The 27552-nt window shown below is 50.3% G+C and overlaps 1 protein-coding gene across 3 annotated transcripts in view; it reads right to left on the bottom strand.

The window, feature by feature from the left end:
* The window catches only part of LOC121274602 (pyruvate carboxylase, mitochondrial-like), a 1197472-nt gene that overhangs the window by 144867 nt on the left and 1025053 nt on the right, over positions 1 to 27552 (bottom strand). For all 3 annotated transcript variants that reach the window (XM_041181940.1, XM_041181941.1, XM_041181942.1), the window contains exon 17: positions 12770 to 13019. In XM_041181940.1, coding sequence (XP_041037874.1) covers positions 12770 to 13019 — 250 coding nt within the window. The remainder of the gene's footprint in view (positions 1 to 12769; positions 13020 to 27552) is intronic.

Raw genomic sequence — 27552 nt, forward strand, 5'->3', positions numbered from 1 at the left:
CACTCTCACCCTCACACCCTGCCCCTCCCTCACTCTCACCCTCACACCCTGCCCCTCCCCCACTCTCACCCTCACACCCTGCCCCTCCCTCACTCTCACCCTCACACCCTGCCCCTCCCCCACTCTCACCCTCACACACTGCCCCTCCCTCACTCTCACCCTCACACCCTGCCCCTCCCTCACTCTCACCCTCACACCCTGCCCCTCCCCCACTCTCACCCTCACACCCTGCCCCTCCCCCACTCTCACCCTCACACCCTGCCCCTCCCTCACTCTCACCCTCACACCCTGCCCCTCCCCCACTCTCACCCTCACACCCTGCCCCTCCCTCACTCTCACCCTCACACACTGCCCCTCCCTCACTCTCACCCTCACACCCTGCCCCTCCCCCACTCTCACCCTCACACCCTGCCCCTCCCCCACTCTCACCCTCACACCCTGCCCCTCCCTCACTCTCACCCTCACACACTGCCCCTCCCTCACTCTCACCCTCACACCCTGCCCCTCCCCCACTCTCACCCTCACACCCTGCCCCTCCCCCACTCTCACCCTCACACCCTGCCCCTCCCCCACTCTCACCCTCACACCCTGCCCCTCCCCCACTCTCACCCTCACACCCTGCCCCTCCCTCACTCTCACCCTCACACCCTGCCCCTCCCCCACTCTCACCCTCACACCCTGCCCCTCCCTCACTCTCACCCTCACACCCTGCCCCTCCCTCACTCTTGCCCAAGACCCAGCCTCTTTGGAGCTGGCTCTGACCATCATTTTCCAATTCTCTCCGACGACACGTGTGGTGCCGGGAAGACTGGAGGACAGATAACTTTTTGGAAAGGGAAGAAGGTATGGCCTCAGTAATTACAGGCCAGTCAGCCTGACCTCGGTCCTGGGCAAATTACTGGGGGAATGTTCCACGGGACAGTTTACGTCATCAGCGAGAAAGGCTCAGATTAATCAAGGAGGCTTGGCATGAATTTGTTCTGGGTAGTTCCTGTCTGACAAACCTGACTGAACTTTTTGAGAATGAACAAGGGTTTGATGCAGTCTGCATAGATTTTAGTTAAGGGTTTTGACAAGGTCCCACCTGGCAGACTGGTCAGTAAGTTGAAAGCCCATGGAGCCTGAGGGGAAGCGGTAAAGTTGGATCCAAAATTATCTCAGAGGCTGGAACAAACGGCAACACTCAAAGGGCGATTTTATGACTGGAAAATTGTTTCCAGTGGGGCTTCACAGAGCTCAGTGTTAGATCCCTTGCCAATTGTGGCATACATCAATGATTTACACTTAAATTTAGACTTCGGGGAGATGCTGGCATCGTGGTAATGTCACTGGACTAGTAATCCAGAGCTGATGCTTTGCTGACAGGAGTTTAAACCACACCATGGCAGCTGGAGGAGTTTAAATTCAATTAATAAATCTAGAATCTAAAGCTAGTTTCAGTAATGGTGACCATGAAACAATCTTTTGGTTGTTGTAAAACCCCATCTGGCTCACTAATGCCCCTTTAGGGTAGGAAATGCGCTGTCCTTACCCGGTCTGGCCTACATGTGACTCCAGACCCCACAGCGATGTGGTTGACTCTCAGCTGCCCCTCTGAAATGGCCGAGCGAGCCACTCATTTCAAGTGGCAATTAGGGATGGGCAACCAATGCTGGCCTTGCCAGCAACACCCACATCCCATGAAAGAATAAAGAAGAGACAGAGTTGGAGGAATAAATGGAGGAATAATCAGATTAATTTCAGGTCCTTTGAGAAACCTGTTCATCTTTGTTTCCCCAGTTCCTGTTGCTGGCCTAGCCAGCGATGCCCACATCCTATGAAAGAATGAAATAAAAATGCAGGAGGTATGGTTAAGATGTTTTGGAGGTGATATAAAAATTGGCTATATGGTTGGTTAATAGTGAGGAAGAAAGCTGCAGACTACAGGAAGATATCAATGGACTGCTCAGGTGGATGGAATGGTGGCCAATGGAATTCAATCCAGAGAAATGTGAGGTAATGCATTTGGGGAGGGAGGGCAAACAGGACAAAGGAATACAAAGGGAAGTGTAGGACACAGCGGAGCAGAAGGTCCTTGGAGTGTATGTTCACAGATCCCTGAGTTCTTTGAAGATGTGACAAGCAAAGTGCATAATAGGGATCCTGTAGATGTATTATATCTGGACATCCAGAAGGCCTTTGATAAGGTGCCGCACAAAAGATTAATACACAAGATAAGATCACACGGCGTTAGGGGTAATGTATTAGTTTGGATAGAGGGTTTGCTCGCGAACAGAAAGCAAGGAGTCGGGATAAATGGGTCTTTTTCTGGATGACAAGCTGTAACTAGTGGGTTGCCACAAGGTTCGGTCCTTGGGCCCCAACTATTTACAATCTATATTAATGACTTGGATTCAGGGATAGAAAGTGCTATAGCTAAATTTGCAGATGACAGCAAAATAGTTGGGAAAGTAAGTTGTAATGAAGAAACAGGAAATTTACAAATGGATATGGACAGGTTAGGTGAATGGGCCAAAATTTGGCAGATGGAGTTTAACGTGGATAAGTGTGAGGTTATCTATTTTGGTCGGAAGAATAAAAAGGTGACTTATTAATTAAATGGAGAGAAACTTCAGTGCAGAGGGACCTGGGTGTCCTCAGGCATGAATCGCTGAAAGCTGGTATGCAGGTACAGCAGGTAATAAGGAAGGCAAATGGAATTTTGGCATTTATTGCTAAAGTAATAGAGTATAAAAATAGGGAAGTGTTGTAACTGTACAAGGCGTTGGTGAGACCGTACCTGGAGTGCTGTGCACAGTTTTGGTCCCCTTACTTGAGGAAAGATGTAGTTGCACTGGAGGCGGTTCAGAGGAGGTTCATTAGATTGATTCCAGAGATGTGGAGCTTGTCTTATGAGGGGCGATTGAGCAGTTTAGGCCTTTACTCACTGAAGTTTAGAAGGATGAGAGGGGACCTAGTTGAGGTATATAAGATACTAAAGGGGATAGACAAAGCAGATGTGGAGCGGATGTTTCCCCTTGTGGGGCATTCTAGAATGAGAGGCCATAATTTTAGGCTAAGGGGTGGTAGATTTAAATCAGAGATGAGGAGAAATTACTTTGCTCAATGGATCATGATTCTGTGGAATTCACTACCTCAGGGTGCAGTGGATGCCAGGACGCCGAATAAATTTAAGGAGGAGATAGACAGATTTTTAATTAGTAACGGGCTGAAAGGTTATGGGGAGAGGGCGGGAAATTGGAGTTGAGGCCGAAATGAGATCAGCCATGATCGTAATGAATGGTGGGGCAGGCTCGAGGGGCTGAATTGCCGACCCCTGCTCCTCGTTCTTATGTTCTTGTGAAGGTGGCTGGACAGGTTGATATGGTGGGAAAGACATACAGGATACTTATCTTGTGTGCCTGGGCTAATCAAGAGAAGATCAGGGAGGTTATGCCAAAACAGGGTACTTGCCGGTTCAAGGGGGTGAAAGGTTATCAGGGATAGGCAGGAATGTGGAGTTGAAGTTACAGTCAGGTCAGCCATGATCTTGTTGAATGGCGGAACAGGCTCAAGGGACCGGGGGGGGGGCCTACTCCTGCTCCTAATTCATGTGTATTTCTGTTTGCCTGTGCACCAGGTGCAGAAAAGAGGGATAAAACAGCAGTTAAACTGCAGTCAGAGAACAGCGTACGATTCTGGTCACCACACTACAGGAAGGAGGTGACCGCACCAGAGTGGGAGCAGAGGGGATTTACAAGGATGTTGTCAGTGATGGAGAATTTTAGCTACGAGGGAAGACAGGACAGGCTGGGTTTGTTATCTCTGGAACGGAGGAGGCTGAGGGGAGATTTAATCGAGGTTCATAAAATTACGAGAGGCCTTAAATATATCTATGGTGGATAGGGAGAACTACTTCCATTAGCAGAGAGGTCAATAACCACAGTGGTGGGCATCAATTTACAGCAATTGGTAGAAGGATTAGAGAGGTGGGGGGGGGGTTAAGGAAAAGCTTTTTCACGCAGAGGCTACAGGGAGTCTGGAACTCACTGCCTGAAAGGGTGGTAGAAGCAGAAACCCTCATTTAAAAAACACGCAGTTGAAGTTCCGTAACCTATAGGGCTATAGACCAAGGGCTGAAAGGTGGGATTAGGTGGGCAGCTCTTTTTTAGCCAGCGCAGGTATGATGGGCTGAATGGCCTCCTTCTATCCATAAATTTTACAAGTTTCTAAGTTTCAGTGCAGCACTCCCTCGGTACTGCATTTGGTGCACATACAAACATAAATACAAATGAACATATAATTAGGAGCAGGTGTAGGCCACTCGGCCCCTCGAGCCTGCTCCACCATTCAATAAGATCATGGTTGATCTGACTGTAACCTCAACTCCACATTCCTCTCTACCCCCAATAACCTTTCACTCCTTTGCACCAGCAAGTAATATCTGTGCCACACAAGTGCCACGCAATGAACATCTCTAACAAAGGCAACCTAACCATCTCCCCTTGAAATCCAATGGCATTACCATCACTGAACTCCTCCACTATCACCAGTGACCAGCAACTGAACTTGACCAGCCATATAAAAACTGTGGCTACAGGAGTAGCTCAGAAGCTGGAGAATTCTGCAGTGAGTAACTCACCTCCTGACTTGCCAAAGCCTGTCCACCATCTACAAAGTCAGGAGTGTAATGGAATACTCTCCATTTGCCTGGATGAGTGCAGCTCCAACTATACTCAAGAAGCTCGACACCATCCAGGACAAAGCAGCCCTCTTGATTGGCACCAACTTAAACATTCACTCCCTCCACCACCGATGCACAGTAGCAGCAGTGTGCACCATCTACAAGATGCACTGCAGCAACTTGCCAAGGCTCCTTTGACAGCACCTTCCAAACCACTACCACCTAGAAGGACAAGGGCAGCAGACACATGCGAACACCACCACCTGGAAGTTCCCCTCCAAGTCACTCGCCATCCTGACTTGGAAATATATCGGCTGTTCCTTCACTGTCGCTGGGTCAAAAACTTGGAACTCCCTCCCTAACAGCACTGTGGCTGTTACCTACACCACAAGGACTGCAGCGGTTCAAGAAGGCAGCTCACCAGGGCAATTATGGATGGGCAGTAAATGCTGGGCCAGCCAGTAGTGCCCACATCCCATGAAAGAATTAAGGAAGGCCTGGATTACATGCTCTAGACTCCAGTCTGGGGCTTGAACCCAGACCTTTAACAGAAAGATGGAGGAGAGAGGGTGATACCAACTGAGCCACAGCCCTGATGCCGGACAGAAAGGACTTTATATTAAAGTACTGGCCACTGGAGACTGGTTCCTATCATGAGTATAACTTGTACGAGTTGGGTACTGGTTACTGGTTAGTAATGGGAGAGAATGTGAGGTGATTTTTGGCTGTTCAAATCCCATTGCTGCTTCATGTAGACAGTGCAAAAGTTGCAAACCTTCAAACTACTGTAAAAATCACAGAGTGGGAGATGGTATTTTGAATACGCTGCAGCGGACTTTAAAGCTTAATCTTATATCGCTTGCTGCCTTGTTTAAGATACTGGTGGAAAGCTCACGTTGAGAGCTGATGCGCAGTGGAGCCTGGGTTGTATTGGCATTCAGATCGTTACCATCTGGGTTTGGCACCAAGCTGCCCCAGTGCTCGGTGGGGACAAGTACCCACGCACGTCAGTGAACCCCCAGCGATGGTGCCAGCGACTGTGGCGCCACCCTGGCATCGAGAAAGCTGAGGCGCCGGGGCTGAGGGCGAGCAGTTCGCTAAGTGCAGCGGGCACAGCGAGAGCCGGGAGACAGGCAGAGCGCGTGGAGACAGCTAGCTGGGAGAGTCAAATAAAAACAGAAAGTGCTGGAAAACCTCAGTGGGGCTGGCAGCTTCTGCGGGGAGTGGGGGGGAGAGAGAGAGAACATTTCGAGTCCAATATGACTCTTGCTGAGAAAGTCAGACAGCTGGGAGACACCACAGCACTGAGATCATTTGGTAAACAGCGACTGACATCCGCACCTCGATAGTTTGCCGTTTTAGTCACACACAGTCAACAAATGGCGAGCGCTAACTCATCACTGGAACCGGCCTAATGTTGAAATTCAATCAGACATCCCACACAGCTCCCTGACAGACAGCCTGTATAGTTTACACAGACTCAAACTCCATATTACTGATACACAGACCTGTACACCTTCCTGGTGCACAGACTTACACAGCCCCCATGGTATTTACACAGGGTTACGCACTCCACGTTACCGATATGCAGACCCACACCCCCACATTACTGACACGAGGACCTACGGTTACACTTTGGAAAGCCTGAGTCCTTCCCTCGCAACGACACACACCATATCTAACCCTGGTCCCCTCTGGAATACACAGCCGTCATCCCACCTGATCCCACTTGGCTCCGGAATGTGGTGGTAACTCACTGAAACGGTGCAGCCCACGCTGAACAAACCCAGAGATTCGTCGCTCCCTTCTAAAGAAACCCACCCTTTCTGAAGTCCATGTGGTTGAATCACACAGCACAGCGGGAGTCCATTTGGCCCATCGTACCTGTGCCGGCCCCTTGAAGAGCTGGTCCAATTGGCCCCATCCCTGCTCTTTTCCCTTAGGCGTGTAGATTTTAGATAGAACGTACTTAGATCGTACAGCTCAGAAATAGGCCATTCGGCCCAACTGGCCCATGCTGGTGTTTATGTTGCATTTCAGCCTCCTCTCACAGCTCACCCCATCAACATATCCTTCTATTCCTTTCTCCCTCATGTGTTTATCCAGCTTCCCCTTAAATGCTTCTCTATTATTCATCTCAGCCACTCCCTGCGGTAGTGAGGTCCACATTCCCACTGCTTAAAGAGGTTTTTCCTGAATTTCCATTTGGATTTATTAGTGACAATCTTATGTTTAATGCCCATACTTTGGTCTTCCTCATAAGTGGAAATGTCTTCTCCATGTGTACCCCATAGAAACTCCGTCATAATTGTTAAAGGTTAGGGGAAAAAAGACCCTCCCCACTCTACCCTGCCCCACTGTCCTGGTAACCTACCCACGTCCCCACCCCTTACACACATCCTCCATCCTTTACACACCTCCCCACCCCTTACACACGTCCTCCATCCTTTACACACGTCCCACCCCTAACACACATCCTCCATTCTTTACACACCTCCCCACTCCTTACACACGTCCTCCATCCTTTACACACCTCCCCACCCCTTACACACGTCCTCCATCCTTTACACACCTCCCCACCCCTTACACACGTCCTCCACCCTTTACACACCTCCCCACACCTTACACACGTCCTCCATCCTTTACACACCTCCCCACACCTTACACACGTCCTCCATCCTTTACACACCTCCCCACTCCTTACACACGTCCTCCATCCTTTACACACCTCCCCACCCCTTACACACGTCTCCCATCCTTTACACACCTCCCGACCCCTTACACACGTCTCCCATCCTTTACACACCTCCCCACCCCTTACACACGTCCTCCATCCTTTACACACCTCCCCACACCTTACACACGTCCTCCATCCTTTACACACCTCCCCACCCCTTACACACGTCCTCCACCCTTTACACACCTCCCCACTCCTTACACACGTCCTCCATCCTTTACACACCTCCCCACCCCTTACACACGTCCTCCATCCTTTACACACCTCCCCACCCCTTATACACGTCCTCCATCCTTTACACACCTCCCCACCCCTTACACACGTCTCCCATCCTTTACACACCTCCCCACCCCTTACACACGTCCTCCATCCTTTACACACCTCCCCACCCCTTATACACGTCCTCCATCCTTTACACACCTCCCCACCCCTTACACACGTCCTCCACCATTTACACACCTCCCCACCCCTTACACACGTCCTCCATCCTTTACACACCTCCCCACCCCTTACACACTTCACCCTTTACACACCTCCCCACCCCTTACACACGTCCTCCATCCTTTACACACCTCCCCACCCCTTACACACTTCATCCTTTACACACCTCCCCATCCCTTACACACTTCCTCCATCCTTTACACACCTCCCCACCCCTTACACACGTCTCCCAGCCTTTACACACCTCCCCACCCCTTACACACTTCATCCTTTACACACCTCCCCACCCCTTACACACTTCACCCTTTACACACCTCCCCACCCCTTACACACTTCACCCTTTACACACCTCCTCACCCGACACACGTCCTCCATCCTTGACACACCTCCCCACCCCTTACACACGTCCTCCATCCTTTACACACCTCCCCACCCCTTACACACGTCCTCCATCCTTTACACACCTCCCCACCCCTTACACACGTCTCCCATCCTTTACACATCTCCCCACCCCTTACACATGTCCTCCATCCTTTACACACCTCCCCACCCCTTACACACGTCCTCCATCCTTTACACACCTCCCCACCCCTTACACACGTCCTCCATCCTTTACACACCTCCCCACCCCTTACACACGTCTCCCATCCTTTACACACCTCCCCACCCCTTACACACGTCCTCCATCCTTTACACACCTCCCCACCCCTACCCCTTACACACGTCCTCCATCCTTTACACACCTCCCCACCCCTTACACATGTCCTCCATCCTTTACACACCTCCCCACCCCTTACACACGTCCTCCACCATTTACACACCTCCCCACCCCTTACACACGTCCTCCATCCTTTACACACCTCCCCACCCCTTACACACTTCACCCTTTACACACCTCCCCACCCCTTACACACATCCTCCATCCTTTACACACCTCCCCATCCCTTACACACTTCATCCTTTACACACCTCCCCATCCATTACACACTTCCTCCATCCTTTACACACCTCCCCACCCCTTAGACACGTCTCCCAGCCTTTACACACCTCCCCACCCCTTACACACTTCATCCTTTACACACCTCCCCACCCCTTACACACTTCACCCTTTACACACCTCCCCACCCCTTACACACTTCACCCTTTACACACCTCCTCACCCGACACACATCCTCCATCCTTTACACACCTCCCCACCCCTTACACACGTCCTCCATCCTTTACACACCTCCCCACCCCTTACACACGTCCTCCATCCTTTACACACCTCCCCACCCCTTACACACGTCTCCCATCCTTTACACACCTCCCCACACCTTACACACGTCCTCCATCCTTTACACACCTCCCCACCCCTTACACACGTCCTCCACCCTTTACACACCTCCCCACCCCTTACACATGTCCTCCATCCTTTACGCACGTCCCCACCCCTTACACACTTCATCCTTTACACACCTCCCCATCCCTTACACACTTCCTCCATCCTTTACACACCTCCCCACCCCTTACACACGTCTCCCAGCCTTTACACACCTCCCCACCCCTTACACACTTCATCCTTTACACACCTCCCCACCCCTTACACACTTCACCCTTTACACACCTCCCCACCCCTTACACACTTCACCCTTTACACACCTCCTCACCCGACACACGTCCTCCATCCTTTACACACCTCCCCACCCCTTACACACGTCCTCCATCCTTTACACACCTCCCCACCCCTTACACACGTCCTCCATCCTTTACACACCTCCCCACTCCTTACACACGTCCTCCATCCTTTACACACCTCCCACCCCTAACACACATCCTCCATTCTTTACACACCTCCCCACTCCTTACACACGTCCTCCATCCTTTACACACCTCCCCACCCCTTACACACGTCCTCCATCCTTTACACACCTCCCCACCCCTTACACACATCCTCCATCCTTTACACACCTCCCCACCCCTTACACACGTCCTCCACCCTTTACACACCTCCCCACCCCTTACACACGTCCTCCATCCTTTAATCGCCTCCCACCCCTTACACACGTCCTCCATCCTTTACACACCTCCCACCCCTTACACACGTCTCCCATCCTTTACACACCTCCCCACCCCTTACACACGTCCTCCATCCTTTACACACCTCCCCACACCTTACACACGTCCTCCATCCTTTACACACCTCCCCACCCCTTACACACTTCATCCTTTACACACCTCCCCATCCCTTACACACTTCCTCCATCCTTTACATACCTCCCCACCCCTTACACACGTCTCCCAGCCTTTACACACCTCCCCACCCCTTACACACTTCATCCTTTACACACCTCCCCACCCCTTACACACTTCACCCTTTACGCACCTCCCCACCCCTTACACACTTCACCCTTTACACACCTCCTCACCCGACACACGTCCTCCATCCTTTACACACCTCCCCACCCCTTACACCCGTCCTCCATCCTTTACACACCTCCCCACCCCTTACACACGTCTCCCATCCTTTACACATCTCCCCACCCCTTACACACGTCCTCCATCCTTTACACACCTCCCCACCCCTTACACACGTCCTCCATCCTTTACACACCTCCCCACCCCTTACACACGTCCTCCATCCTTTACACACCTCCCCACCCCTTACACACGTCTCCCATCCTTTACACACCTCCCCACCCCTTACACACGTCCTCCATCCTTTACACACCTCCTCACCCCTTACACACGTCCTCCATCCTTTACACACCTCCCCACCCCTTACACATGTCCTCCATCCTTTACACACCTCCCCACCCCTTACACACGTCCTCCACCCTTTACACACCTCCCCACCCCTTACACACGTCCTCCATCCTTTACACACCTCCCCATCCCTTACACACTTCATCCTTTACACACCTCCCCATCCATTACACACTTCCTCCATCCTTTACACACCTCCCCATCCATTACACACTTCCTCCATCCTTTACACACCTCCCCACCCCTTACACACGTCTCCCAGCCTTTACACACCTCCCCACCCCTTACACACTTCATCCTTTACACACCTCCCCACCCCTTACACACTTCACCCTTTACACACCTCCCCACCCCTTACACACTTCACCCTTTACACACCTCCTCACCCGACACACATCCTCCATCCTTTACCCACCTCCCCACCCCTTACACACGTCCTCCATCCTTTACACACCTCCCCACCCCTTACACATGTCCTCCATCCTTTACACACCTCCCCACCCCTTACACACGTCCTCCATCCTTTACACACCTCCCCACCCCTTACACATGTCCTCCATCCTTTACACACCTCCCCACCCCTTACACACGTCCTCCACCATTTACACACCTCCCCACCCCTTAGACACGTCTCCCAGCCTTTACACACCTCCCCACCCCTTACACACTTCATCCTTTACACACCTCCCCACCCCTTACACACTTCACCCTTTACACACCTCCCCACCCCTTACACACTTCACCCTTTACACACCTCCTCACCCGACACACATCCTCCATCCTTTACACACCTCCCCACCCCTTACACACGTCCTCCATCCTTTACACACCTCCCCACCCCTTACACACGTCTCCCATCCTTTACACACCTCCTCACCCGACACACATCCTCCATCCTTTACACACCTCCCCACCCCTTACACACGTCCTCCATCCTTTACACACCTCCCCACCCCTTACACACGTCTCCCATCCTTTACACACCTCCCCACACCCTACACATGTCCTCCATCCTTTACACACCTCCCCACCCCTTACACACGTCCTCCACCCTTTACACACCTCCCCACCCCTTACACACGTCCTCCATCCTTTACGCACGTCCCCACCCCTTACACACTTCATCCTTTACACACCTCCCCATCCCTTACACACTTCCTCCATCCTTTACACACCTCCCCACCCCTTACACACGTCTCCCAGCCTTTACACACCTCCCCACCCCTTACACACTTCATCCTTTACACACCTCCCCAACCCTTACGCACTTCACCCTTTACACACCTCCCCACCCCTTACACACTTCACCTTTTACACACCTCCTCACCCGACACACGTCCTCCATCCTTTACACACCTCCCCACCCCTTACACACGTCCTCCACCCTTTACACACCTCCCCACCCCTTACACACGTCCTCCTTTCGTTACCCTCCTCCCCTTACCCAGGGCAGCAACACTACCCTGACTGCAGGTCATCTGGTGACTTAGGGCAGAACTTTCGGGTCGGCGAGTGGGGGTGGGGGCCAAACTGTCAAAGGCTTATTAAGGCCTCTTAAAAACCAATAGAATTAATAAAATGTGCTGCCCGTCCAACCTTAAGGTGAAGAGCCCAGGTGGCCTTTGCAATTTTCATGGAACCTCATCCCGCCCATGGATGAGGTTCCATGAAGTGTTAAAAAATTTAATAAAATTTTTTTTAAAGGATCATTGACATGTCCCAGCTCATGTGACACTGTCACACGCGGGGACATGTTTTACAAGTTTTTAATTTCTTCATTTCGATGTTTAAACCTTAAACTGATCTCCTCTGTGCCTCAGGGAGACTTCTGCACACTTTTGCGCGCAGGCCCTGACTCAGGGAATCCCGCCCTCCACCTGCACAGGGAATGCTCAGCACTTCCGGGAGTGCGTCAGGCTGGGTGGGCCTTAATCGGCCTGCCCACGCAAAATGGTGGCGCGACCTCAATTGGGGACGCTGATCGGGTTTGCGCCCGCTCCTGCCTGCCCCCACGATGGGCGCAATGGGCCAAATGGGCAGTTGAACTCCACCCATAATTTTAAAGGACTGGGTCGGGCTCCCCCTTCTTCTCTACCGGCAGTCCAATCATCATTAGAAAGATCCATCGGTCGCGCTCTCTCTCTCTCTCTCTGCCACGGTGGCCGGAAATCCTCGTACCCTACCTGTGTCGAGTTGCGTGCCCTTGCTGCAGGCCACGACGGCGCCCATGCTGGGCTGCGAGGTCATCCCCGACATCGAGTCCGCGGCCACGTCCACCACGTCAGCCCCAGCCTGGGCGGCAGCCAACATGGAGGCTACTCCCGCGCCCGCCGTGTCGTGGGTGTGGATGTGGAGCGGGATATCCGGGAAGCGGTCTCGCAGCGCTCCAATTAGCAGCTTGGCTGAGTTTGGCTTCAGCAGTCCCGCCATGTCCTGCAAAACACAAGAGCAGCCAAAATTTCTTAACAGCCAGTGCAGCACTTTTGAAATACAGCCATATTTTAACGTAGGAAATTTATCTCATTGCTCTTGTGGGGGCCCGCTTGTGTGCAAATCGGCTGCAGTGATTCTGGCAGGTTAAACTAATCAATCAGATTTATTCATAAGTAAAACAATTACACAAAAAGCAGCCAGGCATGGCAAATTACTGATGGTAGAAATATTTGGAAAATGTGACAACCAGCAACAGCCTTCAGGGATGAAATACTCTCTTTGCAGAACATATTTCTTCCACATTTCATTATGCAATAAGGTTTTTTAGATGAAACAGTCTTTCTGAGTTCTCCAGGCGCACAATGTTTATATGTGGGCGACACAATTCCCTCATCAGCCCACGGAGCCCAAGTTCCAAAAGCTAAACTGTAGATACTGAGAAAAAGTCAGCAAGATATATTCCAAACCAAGGGGCCTTGGAATAAAGAGCTGTCAATCAATCAAACACGGAGACAATTTGGTAAGAGATGTTTGCATTCACTGATAATGAGCAAGTTAGCTGCCACCCAGAACTTGTTAGTACTTTAGCAAATGTCAGCGCTTTATTTAAAAAATGCAAGGACATTATGCTAACCCTTTATAAATCACTGGTTAGGCCTCAGCTGCAATACTGCGTTCAGTTCTGAGCACTTTTGGAAGGATGTGATAACCTTGGAGAGGGGACAAAAAAGATTTATTAAAAGAGGACCAGAGCCGAGGGGGCTTCAGTTAATGTGGAGAGACGGAGGAGCTGGGATTGTTCTCCTTAGAGCACAGAAGGTTAAGGGGGGGGGGGGGGGGCGGATTTAAAAAGAGTGTTCAAAATCATAGGCCTAAATTTTCCAGTCCGGCCCGCTGCAGGATTTGTCGTGGACAAACTTGATGGAACAGCGGAAGGTCCGCTGATTTCAGGCGGGAATTTCGCTGCCGGATCTGAAAACCCTGCCCAAAGGATTTCGATCGAGTAAGTCAGGAGAAACTGGCAGTAACCAGAGGACACAGATTTGAGATGATCGGCAAAAGGAGCAGGGAGGAATTTTTGTTTACGCGAGTGAGTTGTGATGATGGCAAAACTCTCAAGCTTCGTGGGGGGTGGAATGGGGGGTGGGGAGGAGGGTGCGTAGAGGGGCAGGAGGCCGGATAGAGAGCGCATTGGGAATAGTCGAGTCCAGAGGCAATAAAGGCATGGATGAGGGTTTCGGCAGTCGACGAGCTGAGCTCGGGGTGAGGGCTGGGTGATGCTGTAGAGGTGGAAATAGGCAGTCATAGTGCTGGCACGGAATGTAGTCGGAAGCTCACCTCAAGGTCAAACGTGTCACCAAGATCGTGAACAGTCTGGTTCAGCCTCTGACAGTTACCAGAGAGAGGGATGGGATTGGTAGCCAGAGAATGGAGTTTGTTGGGGTGGGGGGGAACCGAGCATGATGGCTTCGACTTTCCCAATGTTCAGCTGGAGGAAAGTTCTGCTCATCCAGTGCTGGATGCTCGATAAACAATTTGGTCATTTAGAGACAGAGTGAAGGGTTCCAGAATGGAGGTGGTGAGGTAGAGCCGGGTGCCGTAAAAGGGTCATGTTGAGCGACCCATCCCTAATTGCCCCCTTGAGAAGATGGGGGTGAGCCGTCTTCCTGAGCTGCTGCAGTCCCTGTGGTGTAGGTACACCCACAGTGCTGTCAGGGAGGGAATTCCAGGATTTTTGACCCAGCCACAGTGAAGAAACGACGATGTAGCGATAGATAGATGGGCACAGAATGAAATGAACCTTCAGACTGAGTGAGAGAGCAGTTTATTGATGAAACACGGGCCCGCCATTCTTCATGATGCCACAGTGCGTTCCTCAAGACAAGGAAAGTAGCTTCAGGGTTTCACATGAAACTAATATTTAAAAGCTCCCAGTTTGAAGGCAGGCTCGAGGGACCAAATGATCTACGCCTGCTCCTAATTTGTATGTATGTACGTGAAAAATAACACTTTCAGGTGGCATCACTGAGGGACAGCCTGTGAAACAGGAGGGGGGCCAAAAATAGATTCTTGTGGGGATCCTGGAGGTAACGGTGCAGGAGCAGGAAGAGAAGCCACTGCAAGCGATTCTCTGGCTACAACTTGACAGGTAGGAATGGAACCAGGTGAGTGTAGTCCCACCCAGCTGGACGACAGTGGAGAGGCGTTGGGGAAGGATGCTGTGGTCAACTGTGTCAAAAGGCAGCACATGGGTCGAGGAGGATGAGGGGGGGGCGGTGAAGTTTACCTTTGTCACAGTCACACAGGATATCAGCGAGATCGTTGCTAGGTCTTTATAAATCTCTGGTTAGGCCTCAGCTGGATTTACTGTGGACGATTCTGGGCCCCAAGCTCCAGGAAAGATAGAAAAGCCTCAGGAAGGGGCCAGAGGTGGTTTACCAGGAATGTTCCCAGGGTGACAGTCCAGTTCCGAGGAAAAGTTGCAAAACTTTGGATTGTTCTCCTTGGAACAGAGAAGGCTTATAGGATGGCCAACCCTCCCGAAATGGCCAGGAGACTCCCGACATTGCTTTCTGGCTGGGAGACTCCCGACATTGTTTTCTGGCTGGGAGACTCCCGACATTGCCTTCTGGCTGGGGGACTCCCGACATTGCTTTCTGGCTGGGGGACTCCCGACATTGCTTTCTGGCTGGGGGACTCCCGACATTGCTTTCTGGCTGAGAGACTCCCGACATTGCTTTCTGGCTGGGGGACTCCCGATATTGTTTTCTGGCTGGGAGACTCCCGACATTGCTTTCTGGCTGGGGGACTCCCGACATTGCTTTCTGGCTGGGGGACTCCCGACATTGTTTTCTGGCTGGGAGACTCCCGAAATCACCTCCTGGCCGGGAGGCTCCCGAAATCACCTCTTGGCCGGGAGGCTCCCGAAATCACCTCCTGGCCGGGAGGCTCCCGAAATCACCTCCTGGCCGGGAGGCTCCCGAAATCACCTCCTGGCCGGGAGGCTCCCGAAATCACCTCCTGGCCGGGAGGCTCCCGAAATCACCTCCTGGCCGGGAGGCTCCCGAAATCACCTCCTGGCCGGGAGGCTCCCAGAATCACCCTCAGTCTCCCCGGCGGCTACTTAAAGCAGTCTGGGAGATCTTAAAACGAAAGGACTCCCCATGAATGAATTGACTGCCGTCCTCGAAGCCCACAGGGCTTCCATTTCACCGAATGCCGCTTGACAGGCAGACTAAGGTAGCACTCCCGTGCCGGTGCAGCCAGCGAGATGACATGGCACGGTATGTCGCGGACGTGCACACACACCGAGCCCGTGGATCTTGCTGCTTGCTGCCGTGCCTGTTCTTTCTCCCACCGGCGCGGTGGTGAGGTGCCGGGTGAGCCGGCAGGGGAATTGGCGCTTCTGCAGGAAGCAGGAGCGAGGCCCTGGTCCCAGGGATGGATTGCGCGAGCCTGTTGATGCACCCACCATGTGGGAGCGGAACCCGAGGTGGCTGTTTGTCAGTGTCCGGGGTCTTGGACTTTACCCCTCCTGGATGGGCTCACCCACTCGCGCCACCCCTCCGGGATTCTGAGACATCCCTTCCGTCGGCATCTCCCAGAATATGTCCAGCTGGAGTTGGCAACCCTAGAAGGTTCAGAGGTGACGTAATGGAGCGAGGTTCAACATAATGGAAGGTTTTGAGGGAGAGAGAGAGCGAGAGGGAGAAGCCGCTCTGGGGAGTGGGTCAATAACAAGAGGTCAGAGATTTAAAATCATTGGTAAAAGATCAAGGGGGGGACATGAGGGGTAATGTTTTCACTCTGACAGTTGTCAGGATTGGGCATGCTCAACTCTAAACAGGTGGTGGAAGCTGATTCTGTAAATAATTTTAAAAGGGAGTTGGACGGGTCGCTGAAGATGAGGAACTTAAAGGGTTACGGATAAAATCAGGGATGTAGGACTGAGCGTATTTGCTCCTTCAAAGAGCTGGCAGAGATATGTCAGTTAGAATGGCTTCCTCCTGTGTGACGACTTTCTATAATTCAGTGCGGGGTGTGTGTGTGTGTCTGTGTGAGTGTGTGTGAGTGTGTCTGTGTGAGTGTGTGTGTCTGTGTGTGTGTTTGTGTGTCTGTGTGTGTGTGTGTGTGTGTGTGTGTGTCTGTGTGTGTGTGTGTGTGTGTGTGTGTGTGTGTGAGTGTGTGTCTGTGTGTGTGTGTGTGTGTGTGTGTGTGTGAGTGTGCGTGTGTGTGTGTGTCTGTGTGTGTGTGTGTGTGTGTATGTGTCTGAGTGTGTTTGTGTGAGTGTGTGTATGTCTGTGTGTGTGTGTGTGTGTGTGTGTCTGTGAGTGTGTGTGTGTCTGTGTCTGTGTGTGTGTGTGTGTGTGTGTGTATGTGTGTGTGTGTCTGTGTCTGTGTCTGTGTGTGTGAGTGTGTGTGTGAGTGTGTGTCTGTGTGCCCTGCATTTGATTTAGCAGACTGACTGCTTAACATAAACACCCACACAGCAGGATGCATAAGGATAGATGACCATCAGGCTATGATCTGTGTGAACAGGGAAGATGGAGAAGGGCAAATGCAGTGAGGACACAGATTTATGACGACTGGCAAAAGAACCAGAGGGAGAGGTGAAGGGATTGTTTTTAATGCAGCAGTTTGTTGTGATCTGGAACTCGCTGCCTGAAAGGGCAGTGGAAGCAGGTTCAATAGCAATTTTCAACAGGCAATTGAACAAGTAATTAAAAAGGAAATTTGCAGGGCGATGGGGACGGGAATTAATTGGATAGCTCTTTCAAAGAGCTGGCACAAGCACAATGAGCTGAATGGCCTCCTCTTCCATTTTAAGATTCTAGGATTCTACCACATCCTGTCCACCGTCCTGTGGATTTGAGTGAGAGCTGACACCAAGGATTCAATACCATCTGCTTTCGGAAGGCGAATCACTTCCCTCTTTGCCTCTCAGGCTGCGTGACAGAAGACAAGAGCAGGTATTAATTACAATCGCCATGGTTTGGTCTCACAGCTCAGAAGCCCTGAACACAGTGCCAAGCAGCGTAAGGTGGCAAAGTGCCCAGGTCAAATGGCAAGAGGGCTCTTGAGTTCTCATTAACACCAGCCCAGTGCTGAGGCAGGAGATAATCAGTCACAGATGGTAGTGAAGAGCTCAGGGAGTCAGGAGTGCATTGGAAAGGGTGATTTGGCAGCTACTTGCCAAACGTCTGACCGTAATTAATGCAGCCCAATAAACACCATCTCTTGCTACTGGTCAGCTGCAAAACTATTTAAAGCCGTAGTGCGATGGTGAGATTCAGACACTATGAAGGAGAGACGCGTTGTTTATACAAAACCTTCCACTGCCTCAGGATGTCACCAGGACGTTCAGAGCCACTAGAGTCACTGTAGAAATATACAGCAAGATCCTAAAAACAGCAGTTTGATAATGACAAAATAATCTCTGTCAGTGATGTTGGTTGAGGGGTTAATATGGGCCCTGGGGTATCTGCCTTCACTTCCCGTGGGTGGGAGGGGGTTGTGGGGGGCTTCACCTGTCACTCACTCAGTGTGGGAGGTACTTCACCTGTCACTCACTCAGTGTGGGAGGGGGTTTACCTGTCAATCTCTCAGTGTGGGGGGCTTTACCTGTCACTCACTCAGTGTGGGAGGTACTTCACCTGTCACTCACTCAGTGTGGGAGGGGGGTTTACCTGTCAATCTCTCAGTGTGGAGGGACTTTGCCTGCCACTCAGTGTTGACTTCTGTCACTGGCTCAGTATGGGAGGGACTTCGCCTGTCACTCACTCAGTGTGGGAGGGACTTCAACTGTCACTCACTCAGTGTGGGAGGTACTTCACCTGTCACTCACTCAGTGTGGGTGGGGCTTCACCTGTCAATCTCTCAGTGTGGAGGGACTTCACCTGCCACTCAGTGTGAGTGGGGCTTCACCTGTCACTCATTCAGTGTGGGAGGGACTTCAACTGTCACTCACTCGGTGTGGGCGGGGCTTCACCTGTTTCTCTAACCATTACAAATAAAGACTAAAGTTGCACCTGATTTACAGTCAAAACCCCCACCACATTGGAGAATGACATTTGCAGGCAGCCTGAGAGCTGTCTATCATCCACTGCCTGTGTTCTGGGATATTGAACAGCGTCTGAGTCAGCCGAATCCATTAATTCCTGCAACGTTCAGCATTCTGTGATGATATTATTGTGAAGGAACTGCTGCATCTAAAAACAAGCCTCAGCTCTTAAATCAGAAAATTTCCCCTGCACCGAAAATTTCCCCTGAGCGCAGCAGCATTTCTCACTGTACAATAAGCAATGTCCATCTTATCTCAGGCCTAAGGAGCTGGGAGACATGATTTGTGTACCGCACACACTGTGCAGAAGGAACAACTTACTAAGGGAGCCAGCTTGAAACAGCTCACTTGGATCCTCCAAATCCTGTCTGTTTGCAGTGCATTGCATTACCAATGTACTCAAATAATGAATTCAGGTGGACGTGCTGGGATTACTTTTAACTTCTGATGCACCAGCTGAGGGAGGGCAGTAGGTGGTAATCAGTGTAGTTTAAAGGGTTAATGCAAACAGACAGTCTACATCATCAATGATGTAAGATCACATGACAACAGAGCATGCTGAGAAATAGTCCTATGTGGAGCCTCGTGCTCAGCCTTGTCCCGTATATAGTTAGCAGAATGTTTAATAAAAGGGACTTAACCAAGTCTTGCCTCTTGCTGATAAGTGGTAAGTAACATTCGCCCCACACATGTGCCAGGCAATGACCATCTCCAACAAGACAGAATCCATCCATCTCCCCATGACATTCATTGGCATTGCTATTGCTGAATCCCCCACGATCGACATCAAAGGGATTACCATTGGCCAGAAACTCGACTGGACTAGTCATATCAATACTGTAGCTACAAGAGCAGGTCAGAGGCTGGGAATTCTGCGGAGAGTAACTCACCTCCTGGTGTCACAAAGCCAGTTCACCATCTACAAGGCACAAGTCAGGAATGTGATGGGATATCCTCCACATGCCTGGATGAGTGCAGCTTCAACAACATTCAAGAAGCTTGACACCATGCAGGACAAAGCAGCCCGTGTGATTGCAACCCCATCCACCACCTTCAAGATCCATTCCACCTACCACCAATGCACAGTGGCAACAGTGTGTACCAGCTACAAGATTCACTACAGCAACTCACCAAGACTCCATTGACAGCACCTTCCAAACCCACGACCACTACCATCTAGAAGGACAAGGACAGCCGATGCTTGGGAACACCACCACCTGCAAGTTCCCCTCCAAGTCACAGACCATCCTGACTTGGAAATATATCAGCCGTTCCTTCACTGTCACTGGATCAAAATCCTGGAACTCCCTCCCTAACAGCACTGTGGGTGTACCTACACCACATGGACTGTAGCGATTCAGGAAAGCAGCTCACCCACCACCTTCTCAAGAACCAAATCAGGATGGGCAACAAAAATGCTGGCCCAGCCAGCGATGCCCACATCCCAAGAAAATAATTTTAAAAAGTCTCTATCAATCTGACCAAGAGCAACCTAAGCTAAGACCCACAACGATGATAACAGAATCAGCAGGAGGTTTCCTTCCTTGCATCTGCCATGAGACTTCATGGGGTCTGGAGTCAATGTTTGAGCACTCCCAGAGGCCACTCCCTCCTGACACTGTACATCACTGAGCTGCCACCTCTGGTGGAGTCTGTCCTGTCTGACAGGAAGGACATACCCAGGGATGGTGATAGAGGGGTATGGGACTTTGGCTAAAAGGTATAGTTCAGTGAGCATGACTATGTTAGGGTTGACTTATCTGTGGGACAGGCCTCCCAAAGATGTTCGTGGGGGGGATTTTTACAGGGTTTGTTATGCCTTCGCACGTGCCTAGGTTGATGCCAGGTGGTGGGTTTGATTCAGATGAGGGGCACGCTTGGCTGCTTCAGAGGAGAATCAGGATTCAATCACATTGGTATTGAACTTGCTGGGGAAACCTTATCTTCACAAACTGAAGCTTTCTTTCAAAAAATGGAAAAACCATGGCATTACCTGGACATTTGGATGCTGACCTGGCGGTTTCTAAAAAGGATCATAAGTTCACCTTGGAACTGTCAACAAGCATGCCTTTTCCAAGAAATCACCTGACCAGCATGGTGCTTGAGGGAGAGCTGACTATCTGTTTCAAACTGCAATCACTTTAAGTTATGGGGATAAAGTGATTTACTGGAAATCACATGGCAGAGACAAGCTTTAAGTTTTGAACCTGTTGTTTTGAGAATTCAGTCTTGTTGGGGAATAAGCTGAGCAGGAAGGCTACCCTAACTGACTGACTCTCTCTCTCTCTCTGCCTTGGCTGTAATTGTGTGTGTGGTTACAAGCCATAAAATCCTCATCTGGGTGTACCTTGTCTGCATTTTGGACCTGCAAAACTGAAACAGGGAGAATTGGTCCAGCTCTATATTCTCCTCCATGCCGAAACTCCATTGGTGGGAAGCTCCAGACATCTATTAGGATCAGCGGCCCATTTTCACATGAAGGAGCTCCAGATTGGCAGCATTGAGACCCTGTGAACTTTATCCTTTATTTTTATAATGCCCATCCTCTAAAGCCCATCTCTACAGAGAGATCCTATCTGTTTTCCCTTTGATGTTTGTGTAATTGTGCTTGCTGCAGTATTTTTAAAGGGGATAGACAGTTATACTTTCAGAGTACAATTGTGTGTTAACCAGTTCTTGCAACTTGTTTTAAAGACATTTATTTATACTAAATCGGTCATTGTGAATTTATTGAAAGAAGCCTGGTTAGAGTCTCTTTTATTATGGGTACCAGTAGTGAAGGTAAACAATTGGCCATATTGGTGAGTCAATTAAACTTTTAAGCTAAATCACCTGACCAGCATGGTACTTGAGGATGACCTGCGGAGTAGTGGGGCTGGATAATCTGCACACTCCTCCCAGCCCGGTTGTAACAGACTGAAGTCACGTATAGGACAGGCTGGGTAAAGCCAGCAGATTTCCTTCCCTAAAGGGCATTAGTGAAGCAGTTCACAACAATCAGACAGCTTCACAGACACTTTTGCAGGCGCAGCTCCATTATCTGTATTCAGTATTCTCAAACAGCCTTGAACTCCTGTTCTCAGGGTTACCGGACCAGTAGCGCAATGACCAGACTACAGTACCCATAGGCTGAAGTACTGGAGAAAGTGGAGAAAAGACTTACAAAGCGTGTTACCGCAGCTGAGAGGGTGCAACTATTTGTAAAGGCTGTAAGGCCTGAGGTTCTTTGCTCTGCAAAAATAGGAGGCCAGAGGAGACCTTGTGAAGGTCTTTAAAATTAGGAAGGGCTTCGATAGGGTGGATGTGGAGACACAGCTTGCAGTTGTGTGTGAATCCTGAACAAGGGACCATAACTAAAAGATAGACACTAAGAGATCTAATGAAGAATGTAGGGGGATTTTCTTGACATAGAGTTGAGAATGTAGAACGTGGAGAGGTTGAAGCTAAGGGCATTTTTAAAAAATTCTTTCAGGAGATGTGGGCGTCGTTGGCAAGGCCAGCATTTGCTAATCTGTGCCACCTAATGCCATCCCTAATTACCCTTGAACTGGGTGGCATGCTCGGCCATTTCAGAGGGCAGTTAAGAGTCAAAAACATTGTTGTGGGTCTAGAGTCACACGCACCAGACCGGCTAAGGATGGCAGATTTCCTTCCCTAAAGGGACATGAGTGAGCCAGATGGATTTTTACAACAATCGATGATGGTTTCACAGTCGCCATTAGTGAGACCAGCTTTCAATTCCAGATGGGTTAACTGAGTTCAAATTTGACCAGCTGCTATAGTGGGATCTTTTTATTCATTCATGGGATGTGGGCATCGCTGGCTAAGCCAACATTTATTGGCCATCCCTGATTGCCCTTGAGAAGATGGGGGTGAGCTGCCTTCTTGAGCCGCTGCAGTCCGTGTGGTGTAGGTACACCCACAGTGCTGTTAGGGAGGGAGTCCCAGGATTTTGACTCAGCGACAGTAAAGGAACGGCCGATATATTTCCAAGTCAGGATGGTGAGTGGCTTGGAAGGGGAACTTGCAGGTGGTGGTGTTCCCATCTATCTGCTGCCCTTGTCCTTCTAGATGGTTGCAGTTGTGGATTTGGAAGCTGTCTCAGGAGGCTTGGTGAGTTCCTGCAGTGCATCTTGTAGATGGTACACACTGCTGCCACTGTATATCAGTGGTGGTTGGGATGCCAATCAAGAGGGTTGCTTTGTCCTGGATGGTGTCAAGCTTCTTGAATGTTGTGGGAGCTGCAGTCATCTAGGCAAGTGGAGAGTATTCCATCACACTTCTGACTTGGGCCTTGTAGATGGTGGACAGACTTTGGGGAGTCAGGAGGTGAGTTACTCTCCACAGGATTCCCAGCCTCTGACCTGCTCTTGTAGCCACAGTATTTATATGGCTGGTCCAGCTCAGTTTCTGGTCAATGGTAAACCCCAGGATGTTGATAGTGGGAGATTCAGCAACATTGAACATCAAGGGGAGATGGTTAGATTCTCTCGGCTTGGATGCACTCAGGGGATAAGGGGGGGAGGCGGGGGGAGGAATGGCAGTTAGACGGAGTTACAAGCCCTGATCTAATTGAGTGGCAACATGGGCTGGAGGGGATAAATGGCCTCCCTCTGTGCTGCAAGCTTGGTGCAATTCTGGTTGCACTGTCAGATTCCCGAGCTGATACAGCTCCCCTCCGAAGGCCTGTATGTCAGAGTGCAATTGTCAAGATCGGGTATCGGGGATACGGTGAGATGGGGGAAGGGGGGACACTGCCAAGGCCTCGAAGTTCAGGAGCAAAACCACGGTTACAAGCTGGTTGGGAAACAATGATAAAAAGGGAGAAACGTAGAATAGGAGAGCAAACCTGCAAGAAATATTAAAAAGGATTGTGATGGAGCTTCTACGAGTGTGCCAAATGGAGGAGAGCAGCAAAAGTAAGTGGTGCTCCCTTGGGGGTTGAGACTGGAGAAATTATAATGAGGAAAAGAGAACAGCAGAGACATTAAACAAATATTTTGTATCTGTCTTCAAGGTAGAAGACATAAAAATCAACATTCCAGAAATAATGGGGAACCGAGGGTCTGCAGGTCGACTGTGCTTTATCTGTAAATCCGAAAATATCCAAAAACCACACTTCTTTCGAACCTCATCGACCTTTAGCGCAGGAAATCCTTGACCCGAGCCGCCACGGCCCGAGCTGACACGAACCTCGCTGACCCCATCTGACCTTTAGCGCAGAAAGTCCTTGACCCGAGCCGACACAAACCTCGCTGACCCCACCTGACCTTTAGCGCAGAAAGTCCCTGACCAGAGCTGACACAGGCCGAGCTGACACGAACCTCGCTGACCCCATCTGACCTTTAGCGCAGGAAGTCCCTGACCCGAGCCGACACGAACGTCGCTGACCCCATCTGACCTTTAGCGCAGAAAGTCCCTGACCCGAGCCGACACAAACCTCGCTGACCCCACCTGACCTTTAGCGCAGAAAGTCCTTGACCCGAGCCGACACAAACCTCGCTGACCCCACCTGACCTTTGGCGCAGAAAGTCCCTGACCAGAGCTGACACAGGCCGAGCTGACACGAACCTCACTGACCCCATCTGACCTTTAGCGCAGGAAGTCCCTGACCCGAGCCGACACGAACCTCGCTGACCCCATCTGACCTTTAGCGCAGAAAGTCCCTGACCCGAGCCGACACGAACCTCGCTGACCCCATCTGACCTTTAGCGCAGAAAGTCCCTGACCCGAGCTGACACAACCTGAGCCGACACGTCCCAACACGACTGCACTCGACCTTTAGCATGGGAAGTCCCTGACCTGAGCTGGCATGACCTGAGCGCGTGGACTGCCCGCCGACCTTTAGTCCGTGACCCGAGCTGACCACACCTGACGTTTAGCGCGGAAAGTCTAGTCATTTGTCTGCACTCGACATGAGCCTCGCTGACACTCTGAACTCCCTCCTACAAGCAGAATAGCAGATGGTGCCACAGGTGGGAACTTATTACAGGTGCCCTGTGTTTATTATTCAGTGATACATCTTACTCTTCTAGCAGTTTTATTGACTTTAGACTACAGCTAGCCGAGGTTCAGGCTATTGTAACGTAAATAGGCCTAGTCCTACATACAGCATCAGAAAGCCAAAATGATCTGAAATCCAAAGAGCGATCGGCTCCAAAGATTTCGGACAAAGGATACATGTAGTGAGAAGGAGGAACTTAAATAAATCAATAGTACTGGAGACATTAATGGGACTAAGTAGTGTTAGCTCCCCTGAACTTGAAGACCTACAGCCCAGAGTTTTAAAAGAGGTGGCTGCAGAGATGGTGGATGAATTGGTTTGGATCTTCCAGAGTTCCTTCATTTCTAGAACAGCCCAGGTGGTTTGGAAAGTAGCAAATGTAACCCAGCTATTCAAAGCAGGAGGGAGAGAGAAAACAGGGAGCTACGGGTCAGTTAGCCTGACATTGGTAGGGAAAATGCGAGAATCCACTTTTACGGCCATGGTAACCAGGCACTTAGAAAATCATAGGATTATCAGACAGAGTCAACCTAGGTTAGTGAAAGGGAAATTGTGTTTGAAAAATACAAGAGTTTTTCGAGGATGTGACCAGTAGGGTAGATAAAGGGGAACCAGCGGGTGTAGTACATTTGGATTTCCAAAAAGCATTTTTGATAAGGTGTCACACAAAAGGTTATTATACAAAGGCTCAGTTGGTGTAATACATTAGCTTGGATAGAGGATTGGTTAATTGTCAGGAAGCAGACAGTAGGGATAAATGGGGCATCTTCAAGTTGGATGGCTGTAACTAGTAGAGTGATGCAAGGATCAGTGCTGGGGCCTCAGCTATTTACAATCTATATTAATGACTTAGATGAAGAGACCAAGAGTAATGTATCTAAGTTTGCCGACGATACAAAGCCAGGTGGGAATGTAAGCTGTGACGGGGTCAGAAGAAGGCTGTAAAGAGATATAGGCAGGTTAAGTAAGTAGCAGATGGTCTATAAAGTGGGGAAATGTGAGGTTGTTCACTTTGGTAGGAAGAATAGAAAATAAGAATATTATTCAAATAGTAACAAACTTAAAAAGTTGGCACTGGGCTTCTTCGTACGAGAAACACATGCAGGTGCAACAAGCAATTAGGAAGGCAAATAGTATGATTGCCCTCATTGCAAAAGGGGAATGGAATTCAAGAGTAAGGAGGTTTGCTACAATTGCACACCTGTGCATGGTTTTTGTCTCATATCTAAGGAAGGATAATTTGCCTTGGAGGCTATACAGAGAAGGTTCATTACATTGGTCCCTGAGATGAAAAGGTTGCCTTTTGATGAAAGGTTGAGTAGGATGGTTGGGTAGAATACTTCCTAGAGTTAAGAAAAATGAGAAGTGACCTCATGACACATTCTGTGACTGTGAGAGGGCTTGACAGGGTAGATGCTAAGAGGCTGTCTCCCTCTGGCTGAAGAGTTTAGCAGCAGGGGGCAATTTAGGACTAAGGTGAGGACAAATTTCTTAATCAGAGGTTTGTGAATCTTTGAAATTCTCTACCCCAGAGCAGTGGATGCTCAATGTTGAGCATATTCAAGAGTGAGAATGAAAGATTTTATGTACCAAGGGAATTAAGGGATATGAAGATAGAGTGGGAAGATGAAGTTGAGATAGAAGATCAGCCATGATCCTGTTCAATGGCAGAGCAGGCTTGAAGAGCCAAATGGCCTACTCCTGCTCCTATTCCTTATGAAAATGTGGATAAGCAGACTGAAGTCCACTGGCATCTACCCGGCTATGTGGAAAATTGCCCAGGTCTATCCTCTACACAAAGAGCAGAACAAATTCAACCCGGCTAATTACCGCCCCATCATTCTACTCTCCACCATCAGTAAAGTAATGGAAGGGGTCATCAACAGTGCTATCACACGGTACTTGCTTAGCAACAACCTGCTCACTGACGTCCAGTTTGGGTTCCGCCAGGGCCACTCAGTTCCTGACCTTATTACATCCTTGGTTCAAACATGGATAAAAGGGCTGAACTCCCAGGGTGAGGTGAGAGTGACTGCCCTTGACATCAAGGCCGCGTTTGACTGAGTGTGGCATCAAGGAGCCCCAGCAAAACTAGAGTCAATGGAAATTGGGGGAAAGCCCTCCACTGGTTGGAGTCATACCTAGCACAAAGGAAGATGGTTGTGGTTGTTGGAGGTCAGTCATCTCAGCTCCAGGACATCACTGCAGGAGTTCCTCAGGGTAATGTCCTTGGCCCGACTGTCTTCAGCTGCTTCAACAATGACCTTCCTTCCATCATAAGGTCAGAAGTGGGGATGTTCGCTGATGATTACAAAATGTTCAGCACCATTCGCGACTCCTCAGGTACTGAAGCAGTCCATGTCTAAATGCAGCAAGGCCTGGACAATATCCAGGATTGGGCTGACAAGTGGCAAGTAACATTCGTGTCACACAAGTGTCAGGCGATGACCATCTCCAACAAGAGAGAA

This window comes from Carcharodon carcharias, assembly GCF_017639515.1.
Source record: "Carcharodon carcharias isolate sCarCar2 chromosome 37 unlocalized genomic scaffold, sCarCar2.pri SUPER_37_unloc_1, whole genome shotgun sequence".
In the NCBI taxonomy this organism is placed as follows: domain Eukaryota; kingdom Metazoa; phylum Chordata; class Chondrichthyes; order Lamniformes; family Lamnidae; genus Carcharodon; species Carcharodon carcharias.